General features: G+C 39.8%; 2 protein-coding genes across 5 annotated transcripts in view; one reads left to right on the top strand and one right to left on the bottom strand.

Annotated features, from left to right (window-relative positions):
• Sbf2 (SET binding factor 2) overlaps window positions 1-22,458 on the top strand; it is a 386,553-nt gene that overhangs the window by 283,845 nt on the left and 80,250 nt on the right. The gene's annotated exons all lie outside the window — the stretch shown is intronic.
• LOC101599122 (nucleophosmin-like) lies at window positions 4,371-5,206 on the bottom strand. Its single transcript, XM_045146276.1, has one exon. It carries the CDS (start codon window positions 5,158-5,160, stop codon window positions 4,399-4,401), a length of 762 nt encoding a protein of 253 aa, XP_045002211.1. The 5' UTR covers window positions 5,161-5,206; the 3' UTR covers window positions 4,371-4,398.

Raw genomic sequence — 22,458 nt, 5'->3', positions numbered from 1 at the left:
CAGTTTACAGTTTGAAGGGCTAGAGCTCATCACAGCAGATAAAAAGCATGTTGGCAGGAGCATGGAGTAGCTAGTCACATTTAGGCCAGTGACAAAGCAGCCGCACTTGAGTTCCAGTGCTCAGCTTGCTTTCCGGTTTCTGTGCATCCCAGGATGCTGTCCCATGGAGTGGCAGTGCCCACACAGCTGAGTCTTCCCACCTCACTTAACCCAATCTAGAAAGTCTCTCACAGACATGAATAAAGATTTGTTTCCATAATAATTCTAAATCCTGGCAAGTTTGCTGCCACAATCAACAATCACAACATAATTTGTGTATTGTTTGGAAGTCCAGAGAACTTTGTGACCCTTCGATGCTCCAAAAGAATCCCTTTTCCTCCTCCTCCAGTCTCTTTTATATTCTCAGTCTTGTTCTCTCTGCACAAACACACACACACACACACACACACACACACCCTCCCTCCCTCCCTTTCCTACTCTACCTCCCACCTTGTACTGTTCCTGTTGAAAGGTCAGGTCCTGAATGCTTGAACTGGAAACAAATAAAGTATCTGCCTAACTCCCCAAAGGTAAATGTCAAGTGTATGTACTTTAAAGCTGGTAGCCACTAAATACTTCACACTTTAGGGCAAAAAGAAGCTGAAAGCTATAGTCAGTCCTCTCTATTCTTCTAATCCTTGTTAACAAGAGTGCAAACTCCAATGCTGAAAGTACCCAGAAAAGTAGTATAAATGATTGAAGCAAAAATTGCACAAAACTAGAGAATGCTTGTCTATTGTTAAAGATATGTTTATAAAATTCTAGTTATTTCTTATCAGTCAAAAATATGGGCACAGTGCTGCCAGGTCTTAAGCTTTTCAAAAGACCAAAGTGGCTTATGATGGTGCATGCTGTAATACCAGCACTTAGGAGGTGAAGGCAAGAAGGATTATAAATTATAAGCTAGCCTGGGCTACACAGCAGCAAGACCTTGTCCCAAGAAGTCTACAATTTAAAGATTCTCTAATTGATCATCAGTAATGAAATTCAAAACAAAAGAATTATAAAATACAAGTTTATGGTTTGGACTTTGTGAATCTGTTTAAAAAACAGAATTGTAGAATTTTGGCTTCAAAGATAGATCTCATTAAAAATAGAAATTTCAGAAACTTCTTAAGAGAAAAGAAAAAGATATATAAAACAGAAATATGGAGGAAAAAAAATCTATGGGTAGACAGAAACAAGAGAAGCCAAAGAAAGAGAAAGCACAGAACAGTCACGGGGAAGGATCAGGTGGAGCTGCAGAATTCTCACTTGGAATAGAAATCAAAAGAAAGTTGCTAATTTGAGCATTCTTTTAGTAGACTATGTAGTGTCACCAAAAGTCAACTGATTATATATTTTGTAAGTAAACAGTGAGAGAGGAAGTACAATTACGAACTGAATGGAGCCAGACTAGTTTATTCTACAACACTGTGGAATTTGACTTATTCTCTTGGCCCTTCCAAGTACATTTTCTTTTTAGAAGGTTGTGACAGACAGATAAAAGCACAGAGTATGGAGTGTTTGACGGAAGGAATACTGCCCTCTCCTTCCTAATTCTGAGGCAAGGGCAGATGAGGGCAAAGTCTACACTGAAGCATTCCACCCGATAGAAAGTGCTAGAATCCAGATGGGGTGTTACATGCCTTTAATCCCAGCACTCAGGAGGCTGAGGTAGGAGGATCGCTGTGAGTTCAAGGCCACCCTGAGACTACATAGTGAATTCCAGGTCAGCCTGGACTAGAGTGAGACCTACCTCCAAAACAACGAAAAAAAGTGCATGAGAACAACAGATCCTGGTATGAATCTGATTCCTGCCTTATCTGTCCTTGTACAGCTAGCATCCTGGTCTTATTGCATGAGAACTACAGAGCCATCAAATGACTTGTGATATACAGTTGAGGGCCCATGCCAGTAATACCATCACTTAAAAGGTTGAGACAAGAACACCACAAGTTCAAGGCTAGCCTGGTCTACATAGCGAGGCCCTGTCTCAAAATAACAAAAATATAATAATAAATGTATAAAACAGAGTAACTTAAGAATGAAAGTTTTGATTAACAATTTTCATCTCCTACCAAAAAAGTGGACTTCTCTCAAAAAGTATGTATTTTCTGCTGGGTGTGTTGGCACACACCTTTAATCCCAGCACTCGAGAGGCAGAGGTAGTAGGATCACCATGAGTTTGAGGCCACCCTGAGACTACATAGTAAACTCTAGGTCAGCCTGGGCTAAAGTGAGACCTTACCTCGAAAAAAAAAAAAAAACATATCTTCTTATACTCTTTTCACCATATATAAAAAGTGTCTGTGTCTTCAAGTTGATAAAACAGACAACAAAGCAGGGCGTGGAGGCACACACATTTGATCCCAGCACCCAAGAGGCAGAGGTAGGAGGATTGCCATGAGTTCAAGGCCACCCTGAGACTACATAGTGAACTCTAGGTCAGCCTGGGCCAGAGTGAGACCCTACCTTGAAAAAAGAAACAAAGAAAAAAAAAAGAGAGAACAAGCCTTAATGTCCATTGTGGTTTTTGTCAGGGCCAATCAAAAGAATGTTCCTACTTGAGATACATGGTAGTGCACTGATTAGCCCTGGATTTACTACTCAGCACCACATACATTAAAAAAAGGTCATCATAAAATACAGACCAGGGCTGGAGGGATGGTTTTGCAGTTAAGGTGCTTGCCAGAAAAGCCAAAGGATCCAGATTCTATTCCCCAGGTACCGCATAAGCCAGATGCAGAAGGTGGTACATGCGTCTGGAGTTTGCTTGCAGTGGCTGGAGGTCCTGGCATGCCCATTGTGCCTGTCTCACTCTCACTCTCTTACTCCCCCTCCTCAAATAAATAAATAAAACTTTTAAAAGTATAAAAACAGACCACACAAGACTTGATTAATAAAAATATGATAGTTGAAAGAAAACATTGGACACTATAGATTTCAAATTTTAAGACAATATTTTAATTTTCCAAATAATGCAGTTAAAGCTTGAGTTAGTGAGCAGCATAAACATCATGCTTAGTAATAGGATGCACTTACCACATTAGGATATTTCCATAAAATATTCAGAGTATGTTTACACTATTGAATATATAACTCATTGTCTTACTCTGAATATCTGAAAGAAATTGCATAATTCTTGACTTAGCTCAGAAAACGCATGGGATCGAAAAGTCAGAACTGAACACTTCAGTGCCTCCTGCAGGGCACAAATAAATAAGGACCTTCTGACCCAGGGCTTGGCCAGTGCAGGTGTTTTGTACATGCACAGCTCTGCAACAACTGTGGAACTTCCCTTCCATTGCGCTCCAGGAAATGTGAAGTTCCCAGTGTTGGGATGAAGAAGAAGTTCCTGTGCTAACTGCAGGAGAAAACCAGTCACTGACAGTGGCAGCAGCAGAAAGAATAATTGATGTAGCGGGAATTCCTAACCCCAACTTACTTCCTTTTTGTTTCTTTTACATATATTGAACTTGCGAGTAATATTTCATTTGAAAAAAAAGCTAAAACTCGCCCAGCACTCGGGAGGCAGAGGTAGGTGGATCGCCATGAGTTCGAGGCCACTCCGAGACTACATAGTGAATTCCAGGTCAGCCTGAGCTAGAGTGAGACCCTACCTCAAAAAACAAAAAACAAAAACAAAAACAAAAACAAAAAAAGCTAAAACTATACTAATTAGTTTGAAACCCACTCCATCTATAAATAACCAAAGAATAAAAACAAAGTTCCAGATAATTGGCTCTTTATTCTTTGTTTTATAGTAACTAGCATGGCATAGAACATGTCACCAAAGGAATGAAAAATACTTTGTTGATTATCTAACATCCATTATAAGAGCCAAGATCTCTTGATTGTGGAAGATCACAGACTGTCTATAGACACTCAATCTAATCTTTTGGCTTAAATTCGTGCTTCTTAAAACTACTGCCTGTTAGAATTACCTACAGTGATTTTAAAGACAAACAGATGCCAAGTCCCCTCCAAGGACATCTGGAACCAAACCTTTGGGGCTGAGTCCTAGACATCCATATCTAAACAGTTTTGCAGTTAGTAGACTCAAGGATTTTTTTTTTTTTGTTTCATTCAAGCATTTATTGAGCAGCTAAGCAGATACAAAGGTAATTAAAACATAGTTATAGATGAAGCATATCCAAAGTAGGAGTAAGCAGTAAGCTTCACTGAATCACATTGAGTCAAAGAAAAATGTTTTTGTTAAAAGGCTACATTCTGCAAGGGAATGTGGAAAGGGGAATGAGATTAAAGTAGAAGACTTCAGTCTGGATTGTTGATGATACTCGGTTTGGACTAGATTTGTTTCTCCTTTTCCTCTTTCCCCATCTTTGGGCTTTATTTACCAATAGTGCCCAGGACTGTTCAATGTGCCTTTTCTATACTTGCTTGCATTTTTGCTTTAATGTCTTCAACAGAACTAGGTCCTTTTGGTGTTTTAGGAGTTTTTTCCTGTTTTTTGAAGGCTTCTTGACCTTTTGATCTTGGTGTTGAGGGTTTTGAGTCTTTCCCATTTTGGTTTGATTTTTGTGCATTTTTGGCTGGAATATCTCGTATAGATTTCTTCACTGGAGCTTTTTCTTCAGCTTCATCATCATCAAAATCATCATCATCATCATCTTCATCATCCTCATCATCATCTTCATCAGCAGCAAGTTTTACTTTTTTCTGTGGAACTTTGTTACCACCTCCAGGTGCAGATCGCTTTCCAGACATACTTAAGAGTTTTACATCCTCCTCCTCTTCATCTTCTGATTCTGCATCTTCCTCCACAACTACTAAGTGCTGTCCACTAATATGCACAGGCCCTGAACCACACTTCAACCTTAAGACCACAGGTGGTGTAATTTCAAAGCCCCCAAGAGAAACCGTTGGTTGTACAGACATTTTCAAAGTTGCCAGTGTTACTTTAATTGGACTGCCTTCATAATTCATTGCCTCTGCCTCAACGATGTGCAGTTCATCTTTTGCCCCAGCCCCTAAACTGACCGTTCTTAATGATAACTGGTGCTCATTTTCATCATTATCCACCTTAAAGTGATAATCTTTGTCAGCCTTTAATTCACAACCGAAAAGGTAGTTCTGAGGCCTCAGCGGGCTCATGTCCATGTCCATCGAATCTTCCATGGGGGGTGGCACGCACTTGGGGGGGGTGTGAGGAGACGGACGGAGACAACTACGGCGCCTCACACTAGACGGATAGGACGGAATCACACCAGGGAAGACTCAAGGATTTAAGGATCTTGAAACCCTAAGATTCTGTTAGTCATGTTTGTGTGAATGCTGATGTTAGCTAATACAACTTGACACACTTCACCAGTAGAAACTAGTTACAGAGATAGTCCTCTCCAGGTGTGAGAGGAAGGGTATTTGGAGATTTTAGAGTTCAAGCAGGCACATCTAACTACTGAGACATCTCCCCAACCCAAGACTTTAGAGTTCAGAAAGCAGTTTGCTTATTTGTTTTTTAAGTTTAGAATTCTGAAACATAGGTCAATGAAAATGAGTAATATTGTAATTCAAATAAAATTAATTTGATTCAAGTGAAAAATTTCTTCTTTCTGCTTAGATCTTTTTGATACATTAAACCTCAACCTATAATTTTTAGCCTCTGCCTATGAAAAACTTGATATTTATTAGAATTAAATTGGGAAAAAATTTTATAATATAGTAATAATGATATGGAAACATGGGGTGTCTTTGAGAGCATTGGAGCCTTATCAGGAGCTAAGGATCCCAGAAAATTATGGTCACACAAGGCTTGCATGGATTTAGTGGCCTCCAGATTCTTGTCTTACAAATTTCAACAAATGAAATCCATAGTCCACAGGATAAAATTTAGAAAGATTATATTACAGTAATTATAGCATATATAGATATAGCTCTTAAGAGAAGAAAACAATATAGAGCTCCTTTACAGCAGGACGGGTTTTGGGAAATGGAAAAGCCAACCCTAAGACCCAGGTTGGGGGGTTTTGTGGGAGTGGGGACCGAACTATAATCAGTCCAGGCCTAACGTCAGTCATCTGGGTTCAGGTGCTAGACAAGATGCTAAGTATTTACATACACCAGTGCACTTAATCCTCGCAGTCAAAACCTTGTGAGGAAGTGTGAGTCTGAAAACCATGTTCCCATCGTAATGAATTTTTTTAAGACTCCAAGCCTTGGCTGTTATTTTTATGCAGTAGGTAAATGGAAATACTGATATATATTAAGTGTCATAGAAATACTAGACACTGTTATGTAGGTCTTTGATGCCAGGTTGTAACATCAAGGTATGGTAAGTAAGTGTTTGGGAAAGGGAACCTACATGAATTAAATATTATTCCACAATGTGTTTTTAAACATTAGATATGGGAGTGATAATCAATAGTTGCATGTTGGATTATTTAACATGTAAGAGATATTTGCTGGCTGTACAGTTTTGTACCTTTGTGGCTTAGGGTGCTGTGTCGCCATTCATGACTCTTCAAGTTTTGCTAGCTTCCTCTCAATGCCTATGAATTCTGTAGGAATTTTCCTATAATAATGCCAAATTCTCAAGGTTAACTGATAATGAAGAGAGGTTTGTTTTTATTCAAACTATCCCTAGAATGTATCCACTTCAAACTAGAATACATTTTCTAAAATATTCTGTGGCTGCTGTTTGTAATTTTGCTGTCTCTCAAGTTAGAGGCATTTGTATTAGATGAGAATTCTTATCTATTTGCTAAGTAATTGGTTTTCCAATTATATGTTTGACTTGTGCTGTAACAATCCATGATGTTACAGGAAAGCATGTGGGAGAACAACACATTTTTGCTTCATTATTTTTGTACAAAAAAAAAAAACAAGTTCTCTCGTTTAGTTGGGAGAGTCAGACAGTTTTAAAGACATACATGGCCAAAGTAAAATCTGTTCTTTGTTCCATCCAAGAAAGTTAACTGAAGTTGACATGACTTTTGGGAAGTACATTGCCTTCTGACAGTCTGAGTGTGCCGGATGCCAGACAGTTAGGAGAAATCATTTCAAAAAGAGTGGGATTTGAATCTCTGAAAAGATTGGGGTTTTGTTTTTTTTTAAATCATATTGTCAGTATCACCTTATTTGGAATTAATAAACTTTAAAATGTTTACAGCATAACTCTTCCTATAGTTAAGGGGGAAACACTGACATGTAAATATGTAACAATCACCAGTTCCTTGTTCCTAAAACAACCATGTACACTGTGAATGGCTTAATTTTAATGTTTTAGGTCTCGGATATGATAGTACATTTTAGAATTACCACACCTCTGGTACTCAAAAAAAATGTTCATGATCATAGTATAATTTATCTTTAGGTACCAGCACTATACAAAAGGCCGCCTTGTCCATATAGAGATCTTAATCTGTGTTTTGCTTCAATTCATTTATCATTTTTTATTTCTTCCTGATCTTGGAACATCAAGATTCTGATGCATAAATGCCTTAAGAATGCTTACTATGCCACAAAAAAAGTCATTGTATTTATGTTTGGCATGTGCATATATATACATATTTTTTTTGAGGCAGTGTCTCACTGTGGAGCTTAGAGTGGCCTTGAACTCTGGATCCTAGGCCTAAGCCTTCCTAATGCTGGAATTGCACGTACCTACAACCATATCTGGTTTGTGTGTGTACTATTATCTTTATCTTTTCAGTAGTGCTTACTTGCCTAAGGCTTCTGTGGGCAGGCAGTAAAAGGCATACATCATTGGGTGATGAACACATACCAATTAAAGAGAATATCTATTCCTCCTGCTTAAATTGAAAAATCATACTCCTTGAATCCAAGCCATTGATTGTCATGGGCTGGAGAGATGGCTCTGTGGTTAAAAGGCACTTATTGGAAAGCCTAAAGGCCCAGGCTTGGTTCCCCAGTACCATCTTCCACAGCCTATCTGCAATTCTAGCTCAAGCTGTGAGCAAAAATCTTCCACTTAACCTTCCAGAGAAAATAGAAGCAATACACACATACATGCAAACATAGATCCCTGAGCTGTGGGTGTGCAGAACCTTACACATGCTAGGCAAGCACTCTACCAATGAGTTAAATTCCAACCTCCAAGCAAAATCTTAATATGTGTACTTTCTTCATATCTTCATCTATGTGAATGTTTTTCTATGTTAACATCAGTCAGTAACAAAGATTGTTGCCCTTCACAATATTAGCAAGCATTCTGACCTAGATTAACAATGCAAGAGAATTCTCTTCACAAATAAGCTCAGGCTGTCCCTGTGGGCTTCTGTTTCTGTTTCATGCCCCTCTGCCTCCTGGGATCCTCTTGATGGTGCTGGGGTACCGCTCTAAGAGTCACAGGACACATTGGATTGCTTGATACTTGTGTTGATCCTAATAGACTTCAATATTTATTTTTATTTAGGGTACAGACTTTCTGCCCTTAGGATAAGAATTAGAATGCTTTTGATGAAATTCATACAGCCTGACATGGTTGGAAAAGAATGTAAAAATTTAAAACTCACGATTGTCTTTATGAGTAGCAAAAGCACAGACTTTATTAATTACTTGTCCCTAAAGCGAACTTTATGAATAGATAATCTTCTGGTTCAATTTTGCTTAGGCAGCACTGTTTCCTTTGTCAGCATTGTTAATATATTTGAAAAATCATAGTCTTGACAGGGGCTTGCGGAGGAGCTGTTGAATTACAGAAGAAATTATTATAGCAGGAAATAAATTCTGTGCCATTATAAGTACTTGACTCAGTGACTCAGCACATTCCCTTTATGACTCAGCACATTCCCTTCATGTCTTAAATGCAAACATTTTGTCCCTAACTCCCAAGACCTGTTTTTAATTTCTTTACTTTGCAGTTGTCCCTGTTGGTCACTGGTAGACTTCCCGTGCTATGAGAGAAACTACTTTGTAAAAGGGGGTTTTGAATGTTGGGGTTTTAAGAGTAGACTGAGAATCTTCATAGAAGAGCCTCAGTGTTGATGATAGGGGATTACCATGAAGAAATGGCCAGAGAACCATCTGGAGTGATGAGAAGGAAGTTTTATTATACTCTTGGGATGTTTCCAGCTAATAAAATTAGATTTAGTATTGTAATTTTAGAAGCAGACCTCTGTAAAATGTGTAACTAACCTTTTAGAATTCAAGAAGCACTCTGTGTGCCTCAGTATGTATAGGCAGTAAAAGGACTGAAGCATAAATCTCTGAGAATGGGTAGCAATAAATTGTCAGGATTTTCTGGGCTTGGGGTATAGCTCAGTGATAGAGTACATATTTTACACACATGAGCTCCTGGATTTGATCTTGAGCACCACTTTTTTTTTTACACTTTAATTATTGTTTATTTATTTGCAAGCAGAGAGAGAATAGGGTGCACCAGGGCCTTCAGCCACTGCAAACAAATGCCAGAAGTGCACTACTTTGTGCATATGGCTCTATGTGGGTGTTGGACCATGAACCCATGTCATCCAGTTTTGCAAGCAAGCTCCTGTAACCACTGAACCATCTCTCCAGCCCTACTTAGTTTTTAAACCTAGTAAGTTGCTGGCATTTTAATGTGTTATCATCTCTTAATGGTATAAAAGGAACAGTATAAAACATTTACTATAAAAAACCTCTGTACCTTGATTATTTTGATATTAATATAAATACTAAATACTACCTATTGCATTCAGCTTTAACATTGCTGGGATGAACTTCCAGACCAGGCACAGTTATGGAAGGAGGGATTTATTGACACTTACAGACAGAGGGGAGTTCCATGATGGCAGAAGCTGACCTACTTTCACAGGTTTAGGCAGAGAGAAAATTCAGCCACCATCAGCACAGCAAACACACTCCAGGAACTCCACAATATCAGAGCTCAAGCACTCTGCATATCTCTTTTGCTGGAAACAGATCTGATCCGCTCCCAAAATTACAGAAGAAATTATTATAGCAGGAAATAAATTCTGTGCCATTATAAGTACTTGACTCAGTGACTCAGCACATTCCCTTTATGACTCAGCACATTCCCTTCATGTCTTAAATGCAAACATTTTGTCCCTAACTCCCAAGACCTGTTTTAATTTCTTTACTTTGCAGTTGTCCCTGTTGGTCACTGGTAGACTTCCCATGCTATGAGGATCCACCCACAGTGACACCTCCTCCAGCCAGGCAGCTGGAGGTCTAAATTACAAGTTTTAATAAACTCCTGAATCTATTGAGGACATCCATTCAAACTACCACATTCCACCCCTGGCCCCCAAGAGATTCAATAACCATCTACATTGTAACTTGTATTCAGTCCAATTCCAAAGGTCGCCATAGTCTTTACCAATTTAAGATTGTCCCAAAGTTCCAAGTCTCATCTGATTGTCTCTTAGTTGTGAGTCCTGTAAAATCACAAGTTACATGCTTTCAATACATAAAAGACACACAGTAAACATTTTCAAGTGCTATAAGGCATAACCAGGAGAGACTGGAACAATACAAACTCAATAACCATCAAGCAAACATCAAACACCTGCAATTCAAGTCCAATATCATAACCAGTGACTGACAGTCTCCAGATTTTGCAATTCCGCCTCTCTAGCTGGGCTGAATAGCCAGGGAAAATTTCTGTCCTTAGCCAACAGCACCCTATGGTATCCCTTGCACAGTCCTGGTTATCCAAAATATCATCTAGTCTCCATAAAAACCACAATCCATCTTCCAGTGGCTTTGCCAGCCTCTTCCTCAGGGTCAAATGCCCTGCCTAATGCCACATCTCAGCAGCAGCTTCCTGGAACCATGTGTACTTCATGACCTACTCCACACATCTTTCATGCTTTCAAAACCAGTACCAGTAAATTTTAATCTTGTCTTTTTCCCAACTTTAAATCTTAAATTTCTCAGTCTGATATCTTGAGCCAAGTACCTCAGTCCATTACAGATTTAACCTTGATCAAACTCTCTAGGCATGAGCAGCAAAACATAGCCAGCCTTTAGTCCAGTAGCCCAGTTCCAACAAAGTTCTCTGTAGTCTTTTCTTCCCCTTAAAGAGTTTATAAACAAAGCCTCCAAATACAATTCACTCTACACTTAGCATTTTCAAATTCTCACCAGAATAACCCATAAATCTTGGCTTACTGCTCTAGAAGGCATCTTCAGTTCTAGGCAGTCTATGCCCATTCTTCCAGGACAATAGACCAAAATCATGGTCAGCTTCATGTAACAACAACCCACAATCTGGTTGTTGTATCTCAGTCAGCTTTAACACTGCTGGGATGAACTTCCTGACCAGGCACAGTTATGAGAGGAGGGATTTATTGAAGCTTACAGATAGAGGGGAGTTCCATGATGGCAGAAGCTGACCCACCTTCACAGGTCTAGGCAGAGAGAAAATGCAGCCACCACCATTACCACAAGCAAGCACACTCCAGGAACTCCACAATGTCAAGAGCTCAAGCACTATGTATATCTCTTTTGCTAGAAACAGATCTGCCCCAAAATGCACCTTGGGGCTGGACCCTAGGATTCCCCCACAGTGACACCTCCAGCCAGGTAGCTAGAGGTCAAATTACAAGCTTAATAAACTACTGAGTCTATTGGGGACATCCATTCAACTACCACTACCCTATAGTTACATTTTACCACATCACCAATTAGTCTAATAAATTCTGTCATGCATAATCATAAGACATGTTCTAACAGGCATTTCACCACATTCTTGAGCAAAAGTAGTCCTCAATGTGGTGCAAAATTAAATGTAACCATTGTAGAGAAACAGACACAGCAGGCCCTAAGATAGTGTCTTAAAATGGGTCAAATTCCATAGATGAAGTGGCTAAAACAACAAATTTATTTTATTTCTAGAGGTTAAAAGTCTAAGGTCAAGGTTGTAGCCTAGTTCTAGTGAAGTCTCCCATTCAGTCTTATAAATGGCTGCCTTATCAGTATGTCCTCACATGCCCTTCCATTAGTCCAGTCCATACAAAGAGGGAGGGAGAACCCACAGCTCCCTACTGTCTCAGGGCACTAATCCTACCCTTACGACTTCATTTAGCCTTAATTGCTTCCTTATCGAAATATGTTGGAGGTAAGGGCTTCAGTGTATAGATGGGTTGGGGAGCATAAACATTCAACCCCTAGCAGATAGGAAATAAAGAAGGAGCAACCAGGAAAGGTATTTTGAAAGAGGTAAAATTTGAGTAAGCCCTCCAAAGATGGGTAGGTTGGGAAGAGGGATTCCAAGTAGAAGAAACAGCCAGACTTACATCATAGCAATGAGAAAGCAGAGGATTTTCAGCCTTTAGCTCTTTCACTTCAAGATAATATCAACATGATTGAACAGTATTCAGAAAGTTGAGAAAGAGGATGTGAACATATTTAGTACCTTATGAAATGCCAGCTTCTGGTTTTGGCACTGCTCTAACTATCTGCATGACCTTGGTTATGTTCCTTTGCATCTCAGCATTCCCACAGCTCAATGAAATAAACTTTCTGAGGTTTCTTCAAACTCTGAGTTTATGGATTAAAATAAATAGGTGACCTGCCCTCAGCAGCAAATGTGCAGCTCCTGCACACTCTTGGTGATCAGCACAAGAAGCTGCTTCCACTTGCCTGCTGCATTTGGACCCTTCCTGCCCCTCCTTGGAGTGGGACTCTAATGCAGCATAGTCAGAGCTCCCAGGCCAGGGACATCTGACCAGGAGAACTGGGAAAGCATGTGGCTTCCCCACTTTGTTCCATGCCTTTTTCTAACTTCACTGGTCATCTGTTTCCTCCTGATTTTAACATGCAGCTTCCCTATGACTTGACTACACTTTCTAATCTCCAAGCCTCCTTTCATACTAAGTACAGCTGGGTAAAATAACCCCTAACCTACAGGACTATGGACGTGATTTTTTTTTTTTTTTTTTTTTTTTTTTTTTTTTTGTAGCAAGTAGGCCCTCAACTATACAAATCTAAGACAGTTAGGTTCAGGACCTCAAGAGAAGTATTTTGTGGTATCCTTGAAGCCCTTTACAATTGAGAAATGATCTTCTAAAACTCAAAAATCACCTTCCATATAGAACAGTTACTGAAATGATTAGCACATTATAGTGTAACCTGCTAGGCTTTGCTCCCACACTGTCCTTGTGGATTGTCAGACTGGAGTGAGTGACGATAGCCACCATTTGTGACTGTGCTAAGATTTCTGCACTGTGTTAATGCATATTCTGTAGTCTTTGACAAAATCCCTTTGCCAATAAATCACTTTCAGCTATTGCTGCAGCTCACTGAAAACATTCCCCAGATTCAAAAGGGTAGTTTTCCTCTCATCTTAGAAAAGGTAGAATCCAAGAATTTTTTTTTTTTTTTTTTTGGCTTTTCAAGAATATTTTAAAGGACATTCTGTTTGTTTGTTTGTTTGTTTGAGAGCAACAAACAGAGAGAGAAAGAGGCAGATAGAGAATGGATGCACCAGGGCCTCCAGCCACTACAAACAAACTCCAGATGCATGCGCCCCCATGTGCATCTGGCTTACGTGGGTCCTAGAGAATCAAGCCTCAAACCAGGGTCCCTAGGCTTCACAGGCAAGTGCGTAACCACTAAGTCATCTCTCCAGCCCAGTTTTTGGAGAATTTTTAACATCACCAAAGACATTTCATTTAGGAACAAAATGAAATGTCCTTCAGTTCCTTAGGGGACATAGAAGGTACTATTGAACATGCACTGTTTGGGGTAAGCATACAGCTCCTTTGTATTTGGTTAGTCCATCACTGCATTCTGCCCAGCGAGTGAGGCCTGGCATGGAAGCAAGCAACCATCACTTCCCTCCTTCCTTTCTTCCTTCCTTCTCTCCTTCCTTCCTTCCTTTCTTGTTACTCCACAGCCCTGGTGTAAATGTGTGCTCCCTCCCTCTGCTGAGAAGATTGTGTGCAAAAGAGGTTGCGCACGTAGTAATGAACAAGGACAAAGAGGCAGGGCACATTGGCTACTTTGAGCAGCACCCCGGCTCAGGACCAGCCCCTCCTGGGTCACATTTCAGTTAATGGACATCTTGATAGAAATATATCTTAATGGCAGAGACAGAAGCCTTAGAGATTGAGACTAAATCAAAAAATTTCAGTATCATTAAAAGCTGGTAGTACTCCAGTTAATTTAATTTTCTAATTGATATAGGACTAAAACCTAAACATTTCATTTCAAATCAAATTGTTAAATCTCATTTTGTTACACTTTTCTTTCTTGATTAATGTAAAATCCTGGCAAGTTTGGACTTCAAAGAACTGAATATTCTAGCTGCAACTGAGAGGCAGTGAAAACTGCATGATGGGCAGGCATGGTGGCACATGCCTTTAGTTCCAGCACTCAGAAGGCCAAGGAAGGAAGATCCCTGTGAGTTCAAGGCCAACATTGAAACTACATAGTAAATTCCAGATCAGAGTGAGACTGATGTACAGATGGATGTATCCCCAAGCCACTCAAGGGTCCACATATTTTGAAAGAACAAAGTCTGATGATGATGAAAGACCTTTTAACATCTGCTCCAGGGTCATTGTAATACAAGTTGACTGATAAACTAACTTAGTCTAAACAGTTTCTTTTTCTTTTTTAACTTGTAAAACAAATCTGACATCATTCTCTGTTGAGAGGTAATTTTATTATCTATTTAATATTGACTTCATATATAATGACCACATTTTAAAATGTTTTCTAGTTTTGGGCTTTTTTCAGTAATATGTAATGTAATATGTTATACCATATTTTAGAAATAGAAAAATTGCAGTTTATAACAAAAACTGAGATTCTAGCCCTACTTCCAAGGTCTACTTTCGTGAGACAACCATGTTGAAATATTGAAGTCTTTCTTTTGGTACCTGCTTCGGCATGTCTGAGTAATGTAATTATTGCTGCATCTTAATTTTACAAGGTTAGACATTATGAATTGAGTTGGAATGTGAAAATTTAGGTCTCTTACATTACACCACCACCATCCAGCCTCGAATATATGGCAGACCTCCTACCTCAGCCTCTAAGTACTGAGATTATAAGCATAAGCCACCATGCCAGCTTTTATTAGGTATTTTGTGAAATGCTTTTCTATATTTTGGTTGGTTGGTTTCATGGGTTTTGTAAAAAATTTTTAATTGACAGTTGTACATATCTATAGGTACAATATGGCATTTCAATACATGTGTATACTGTGTAATGATAACATCAGATAAATATATCACTTTAAGCATTTTTTATGATATAGTCATATGGTTTTTCTTTCTTTGCTATGGAAAAATAAATTGATTTTGAATACTAAACCTAACATAAGTCTCATATCCTATTGATAAAAATATAAATTAGTGGGCTGGAGAGATGGCTTAGCGGTTAAGTGCTTGCCTGTGAAGCCTAAGGACCCCGGTTCGAGGCTCGGTTCCCCAGGTCCCACGTTAGCCAGATGCACAAGGGGGCGCACGCATCTGGAGTTCGTTTGCCGAGGCTGGAAGCCCTGGCGTGCCCATTCTCTCTCTCTCTCCCTCTATCTGTCTTTCTCTCTGTGTCTGTCGCTCTCAAATAAATAAATAAATAATAAATAAATAAAAATAAAAAATATATAAATTAGTATAGTCATTATGAAAAATAATGTAATTGTTTCTCAAAAAAGTAAAAATAGAACTGGGCATGGTGGCCCCACCTTTAATCCCAGCACTTCGGAGCCAGGGTTGGAGGATCGACATGAGTTTGAGGCCACCCTGAGACTACATAGTGAATTCTAGGTCATTCTGGGCTAGAGTGAGACCATACCTCAGAAAAAAAAAAAAGAAAGAAAGAAATAGAAATAGAATTAAGCATATCTCTAAAGGAATTGAAATTAGTGCATTAAAGAAATATCCATGGGCCTGTGTTTATTGCAGTACTTTTCATAATAGCCAAGATATGGAATCATCCTAGATGTCCATTAACAGATAAAAATAGACTGGTATATATACACAATGGAATATTATTTGGCAATAAAATGAGATACTGTTATTTTCAACAAAAACATGGATGGAACCAGAGGGCATTATATCAAGTGAGGTGAATCAGACACAGAAAGACAAATACTGCATGCTCTCACATCTTTATGGATGCTAGAGAGTTGAGAATATTAACAACAGATCCTGTGAAAGGTGTACAAGGAGGTCGGAAGGAGAGGATGGTTTAATTGGGAACAGGGATGCAGTTAAGTAGGAAGAATGGTTTCTCATGTTATAAATAACATTAGGGCAACTATGTCAATTAAATACTTAAAGAAAGCTAGTACAAAGAACTTTGAATGTTCCTGATGCAAAGAAATGATGTCTAAGATGATGGTCAATACCAGTTTTCCTAATCTGATTGTGATTGTTACATATTATATACATCTTTTGAAATATCACAATGTCACACTATCCCAGAAACATATACAATTATTAGGTGTCAGTTGAAAATACAATATACCTTCAACAACAGCCTCCCTGACCAGTGTTGTGACACACACCTGTAGTTCCAGGGGCAGAGGAATTATAAGTTCAAGGTCAGTTGAGGCTACATAGCAAGACCATTTGACCCAAGGAAAGAGAAGAGTGAGAATTTTTAAAATAAACCGTTTTTCTGGGGAGATGGCTCAGGGGATAAAGCACTAGGCATGCTAGTGTGAGTACCTGAGTTCAGGTCACCAGCACCCAGGTAAAAGCTGAACACTGTGGCACGCATTTGGAATCCCACTATGCCTACTCTGAGACGAGGAAATTTCCTGGAAGTTCATGGGACTACTAGCTTGGCAAATTGAGCATTGAACAATGAGCAACCCTGCCTCAAACAAGGTGAAAAAGATGATCAATCTAGAAGGTGGTCTGTGACCTCTACACATACACACCATGGCATGAGCACACCCACTTACACACAGGAACACATGCATACAAACCAAAAGAAATTTTTAAAAGAAAAATAGATGATTCTAAAGAGAAAATGAGAAGAGCTTCAGAAATTCACAAAGTTAGGGATAGGATGTTTGGAAAGTATAGAGAAAAAGATGGACAAGCATAGAAAAGAACAGGCCAAAGAGCCCAGCAGTGTGGGGAGGGAAGCAGAAGACTCCTCCAGAGGGCAAGCCAGTTAGCCCTGCTGAAGAGTCTGTGCAGTTAAACCCTCTAGAACAACACTACAGCTCACTCATGCCTCAAAAACAGTTGCACGTTTTGGTGAGAAAGCAATTCCTCCAGTAGACAGAGCAGTGGACAGGAATCCCATTTTCTCCCTTAATGTGACTTGGAGGGTCGTGACCAGACACCATCTTAAAAGAGATCCTGTTGTTTGAAAATGAGCTTGCCTGGAGACCTGAGACCAGTAAATAGTTACAAGACAGCCTGACTTTAGCATGCCATACTTCCAAAGCAAGAGACAGCCCTGGAAGTAGTTGTGGAGAGCAGGAAGATTAGACACTGACAACCCCAAAAGCCTATGTGTGGTAGGCTTGGCTTAGTGAAAGTGAGGTACACAGGGAAAAGTAACCTGTCTTAGTGAGAGAGACGACTCCCCTCCGTCCTTCATTTGCTATACCAGAGTACACCAGTGCCTTTCCTCTGTATAGTCACTTCTGAGAAACCATGCCTTGTTAGATACCTACTATTCTTTTTGTTGATTTTAATCTGATGAACTCTCTTAGCTTCCCAGCTTACAGTGTTGGTATAAACACAGTTATTAGGTACATGAGTTATCACACACTTCATCATTCTTACCTCCTTGCATAGATTGTAGGAACTTAGTAGACAGAGACCTTATGGTACATGGCATTGAGTTAATGTAAGCACAAATTTCTAACAAACATTGGAGTTTTTTTTAAGTTATAAATACATTAATGAAAGAATATCCAAATTAATATGCTCCCATGGCAATGGGAAAATAACTCGTTTTTTTAAACTAATAATTGAAGAGAGAAATAAGTATTGATTTTGTGTGTGTTTGTGTGTGCATACGTGCACACTTGGGATTGAACTCAGGGTTTCATGTGTGCTGAGTCATCTCCGCAGCCCAATTCTGCTTTTCCAACATGGACTATATGTAGAAATCACCAGCTGATAAGGGAATGTCTGATTGTGTTAAGGGAGTAACGCACCATAAGAATTTCACTATGTTAAGCCAAGTGTAGCTGGCACACACTTCTAATCCCATCCCTACAGAGGCTGAGGTATGACAGTTACATTGTTTGTCCCTTGGTTGTAAAAGTAGACTCTGTAGCCCAGGTTTGAACCCCAGCTCTGGACCTGCCACTTGCTAAGTGTTTTCACATAAGCAGGTTGCTTCTACCTCACCTGTAAACAGAAAGAAATAGCGCATCCAGAGGGGTTATAAAATTGCTTTGGGGATTGAACTAATAAATATTCATACTGAGGAAATCAGCAATTTAGATAGCAACTCTGAGTTCTGCATTATTTATATTTCTTTATTTTGGTTTATTTTGGTTTTCAAGGTAGGGTCTCACTCTAGCTCAGGCTGACCTGAAATTCACTATGTAGTTTCAGGGTGGCCTCGAACTCATGGGATCCTCCTATCTCTGCCTCCCGAGTGCTGGGATTAAAAGCATGCACCGCCATGCCCGGTTTACATGATTATTAAAGATCATTGTATGTTTATGGAATGAGGCCTTCCAGGTTTCTTTCCTGACGTCTAGTTTTCTTTTGAGCCCCCGAAGAGAGCTGTGTGTCTAGAGAGCAAACATGTCTAGCAAAGCAGGCTGCACATAGTCCCTTCATATTGACTGCCATCTTTGCCTGCTTATGACCATCTCCTTAGATGATCTGTGCCTATTTATTTGGATTTCAATCAAGCCTGCTGCTTGGGATCCAAGGACTTTATTCTTCACATCCTGTCTCATACTGAGCTTCCTTTGAAAGGTCTGTGGAAAATGATTAGCATTGCTCATTGAGTACCTACAGGGCTACTTTTTCTAGGTAATGAAGGAAGTCAACACATTTTTAAACATCTCATAAAATTGTATGGCAGAGCTGGAGAGATGGTTTAGCGGTTAAGCACTTGCCTGTGAAGCCTAAGGACCCCAGTTCGAGGCTTGATTCCCCAGGACCCACGTTAGCCAGATGCACAAGGGGGCGCACACATCTGGAGTTCCTTTGCAATGGCTAGAAGCCCTGGCGTGCCCATTCTCTCTCTTTCTTTCCTCCTCCTCTTCCTCTTCTCTGTCACTCTCAAATAAATAAATAAACATAAAAAATTCTATGGCAGACTATCTTTTGGACAGAATCATAAGAATTATTATGAAATAAATGTACAGCAAATATTTTTGCCAAGGTTGAAGAAAAAGAGAGATGCCATTTGACAGCAGTATCTCCTACCACCACCCTCTCACCCTCAGCACAGTATGAAGCTAGCATATAGGCCAGTTTGGAAAACCATCTCGGAAAATTTTTTGCTTCACATTAAAGAAATGTCTAGACATAAGATAGTTTATCCACAGTCTCTTACTTTCTCTGTTTACTTAATCTACTGCTACTAACCGAATCCAAAACCCTTAAAAGTTTCATTTCATCTTTGTCTCCATAACTGTTACAGTTTTGTTTTGTAGAGCGTGTTAACCTTTGTATCTTAGGAACAGTATAGCCAGGCTTGGAGTGGGGAGGGAGAAGCCTCTTGTCCCAGTACTCCAGAGCCTGAGGAAGGAGGCTTTTGAGTTCTAGGACAGCCTCAGTTACATGGTGAGACCCTACCTCAAAAAATAAAAACTTGAGGGCTGGAGAGATGGCTTAGCGGTTAAGCGCTTGCCTGTGAAGCCTAAGGACCCCGGTTCGAGGCTCGGTTCCCCAGGTCCCACGTTAGCCAGATGCACAAGGGGGCGCACGCGTCTGGAGTTCGTTTGCAGAGGCTGGAAGCCCTGGCGCGCCCATTCTCTCTCTCTCCCTCTATCTGTCTTTCTCTCTGTGTCTGTTGCTCTCAAATAAATAAAAAATGAACAAAAATTTAAAAAAAAAAAATAAATAAATAAAATAAATAAAAACTTGATAGGTTAATCTGCTTATCTTGCTATGTGACCTTGGGCAAACCCATTCTCACAGGATCTCAATTAGGAAGACATGTAGTATTCATCTTACCACCCACTTTTTGGCCTAACCAGTCTGCAAAACTGTTTTTGCAATATCTACTTCAGGCTATGGTAGTCTAGGCAGAACAAGGTTCCACTGCCCTCTACTGGGACTGGAAACACACCTGTCTGTTAGTACAGTGGTGCTTTCCATACTACCAGGAAGGACACATGTCCTGTCCTCGCAGTTGAACATGAAACTACAAACAAGCCATATGTCCTAAAAAATATACTATTTTAAGTATTTGGGAACTAAAATTTTCTTTTGTATATATCAGTTTCCGTAACTATGATTCTTGTCATTAAACATGTTCATTCTATAATTACCCTTCTATAATTCACACCTAGGAAATGGGCTGTGGGTTTTAACTCTTTGGGCCACTATTACTCTATTTTTCAGCCCTTAAACATACATACTCCCATTTTTGTTGGAAAGATTTGGAAAAGGTTCATTTTTTTTTATTTTAGTGTGTGAGTAAACAAGAGATTATTTCAACTAACACATGTCCAGGAGAAGCGATGTGCAATGTCAGTATTGAGGAGAATGGCAGGGATTGATCAGACCCCAGGTTCCTGCAGGGCTCTGTCAAGTGCTTTTGTTTTTTTAATATTTGATTTGTATTTATTTGAGAGAAAGAGGCAGAGAGAGTGGGCACACAGCTTCAACTGCTGCAAACAAACTTCAGACACATGCGCCAAATGGCTTACATTGGTCTTGTGGACTTGAACCTAGGTCCTTTGGCTTTGCAGGCAAGTGCCTTAGCTATAAAGCCAGCTCTCCAGGCCTCTCAAATTTTAATTATAGCTGTATAATTAATAACTTTTCAGTATATTAATTACTTGAAACTGCTTTGTGAGAAGCTGATAAAGATTTTTGTGAGCAGCTCAGTTTTGGGTTTTTTTTTTTTTGTTTTTTGTTTTTTTTTTTTTGAGATAGGGTCTCACTCTAGCCCCGGCTGACCTGGAATTCACTATAGAGTCTCAGGGTAGCCTTGAACTCACAGTGATCCTCCTACCTCTGCCTCCCGAGTGCTGGGATTAAAGGCGAGCGCCACCACGCCCAGCAGCTCAGTTTTTTGAGCAAGAGCCTTAACCACTGAACCATCCTTGAGCTCATCTTTGTTACCATTTATGGACTCTGAATTTTTAGAGCTGCTATTGGTTACATGATGTAGTGCATATGTGACACTGCCCTGGATTATACTCACCAGAAAGCCAGTGGAAAATTATGACTTATCTAAATGTCATACTTTTCAACTCTCAGACAAATGTGGCATGTTTATGTGTGTGTGTGTATGTATGTCATGAAAGCAGAAGGGAGACTACTTGGGGGGAGGAAGAGAATGGAGGAAAGCGACAGGGAGCAAAATAAAATTATATATATATATATATATACATACATACATACATACATACATACATACATATATATAATGTTACAGTAAAATTTAAAGATACATTTGAAAATAGACTTCTGTACTGCTACTAACATGATTGTTAGTTCTTAAGAGTGAAGGAGTAGAATGTGAAGGAGAAACAGTGTTAGGTTAGTGCGCATCCCCAGTATCTTTGTATAGCATCTAGAAGGAGCACGTGATTCAGCATATGTAGCTACTGTTGCCCCAGAACCACATTGTTTCCCGCAGGAAGACAGGTGGTCTTAGGAAAGCAGACAAAGCACCGAAGACCAAGAATGCTCTTCTGCACTGCTCCCGCTTCCTGCCTTGAGGTCAGCCCGACTTCAGCCACCTAACATGAAGAAGTGCAGTTCGTTAGCTCTGCCTCAGTTACAGCCCTGTCTCGAAAGGGACTTACACATGGCGTGCACTACACATATATGCAGACAAGTGTCACATTCAGGCTGGAGAGATGGCATAATGGTTAAGGCGCTTTCCTGGGAAGTCTGAGGACCCACATTCCATTCCCCAGGACCCACATAAGCCAGATGCACACGGTGGCACATGAGTCTGGAGTTCATTTATAGAGGCTAAAGGCCCTGGCATGCCCATTTCTCTCTCTCTCTCCCCACCCTCTCTCTGTTTGTCTCTCTCTCTCTCTTAGATAAATTCTCTGTCTGTCTGTCTCTCTCTCTCTTAGATAAATTAAAAAGAAAGTCATAGTCACCTTGCTTGTAACTGTGCTATGCTAGATTTCACAGTATGCCTGTTTCCTGCTCCACCTGTAGGCACAGTATGCTCTCAGTCAAGAAGGAAAGTGAACTGAGCCTAGCCTTTTACCAAGTATCTAATGCATATCATACATGACCCTAAAAACAAGTTAACACTTCCTGCATAATTATGTATTTAGCCTTAATAACAGTCATTAGTGTCCAACAGTGCAGAAGACAGCCCTGCTTCTTAAGTTACTTCAAGAGAAAACCCACCAGATACTGTGCTGAT

Source organism: Jaculus jaculus, chromosome 3 (genome assembly GCF_020740685.1).
Source record: "Jaculus jaculus isolate mJacJac1 chromosome 3, mJacJac1.mat.Y.cur, whole genome shotgun sequence".
NCBI classification, from domain to species: Eukaryota; Metazoa; Chordata; class Mammalia; order Rodentia; family Dipodidae; genus Jaculus; species Jaculus jaculus.
The sequence above is the reverse complement of the archived record's forward strand: the minus strand, read 5'-3'. Positions and strand labels throughout refer to the sequence as shown.

Coding starts and splice junctions, on each gene's coding strand:
- LOC101599122 (XM_045146276.1), bottom strand. CDS start 5,160: ATGGAAGATTCGATGGACATGGACATGAGCCCGCTGAGGCCTCAGAAC.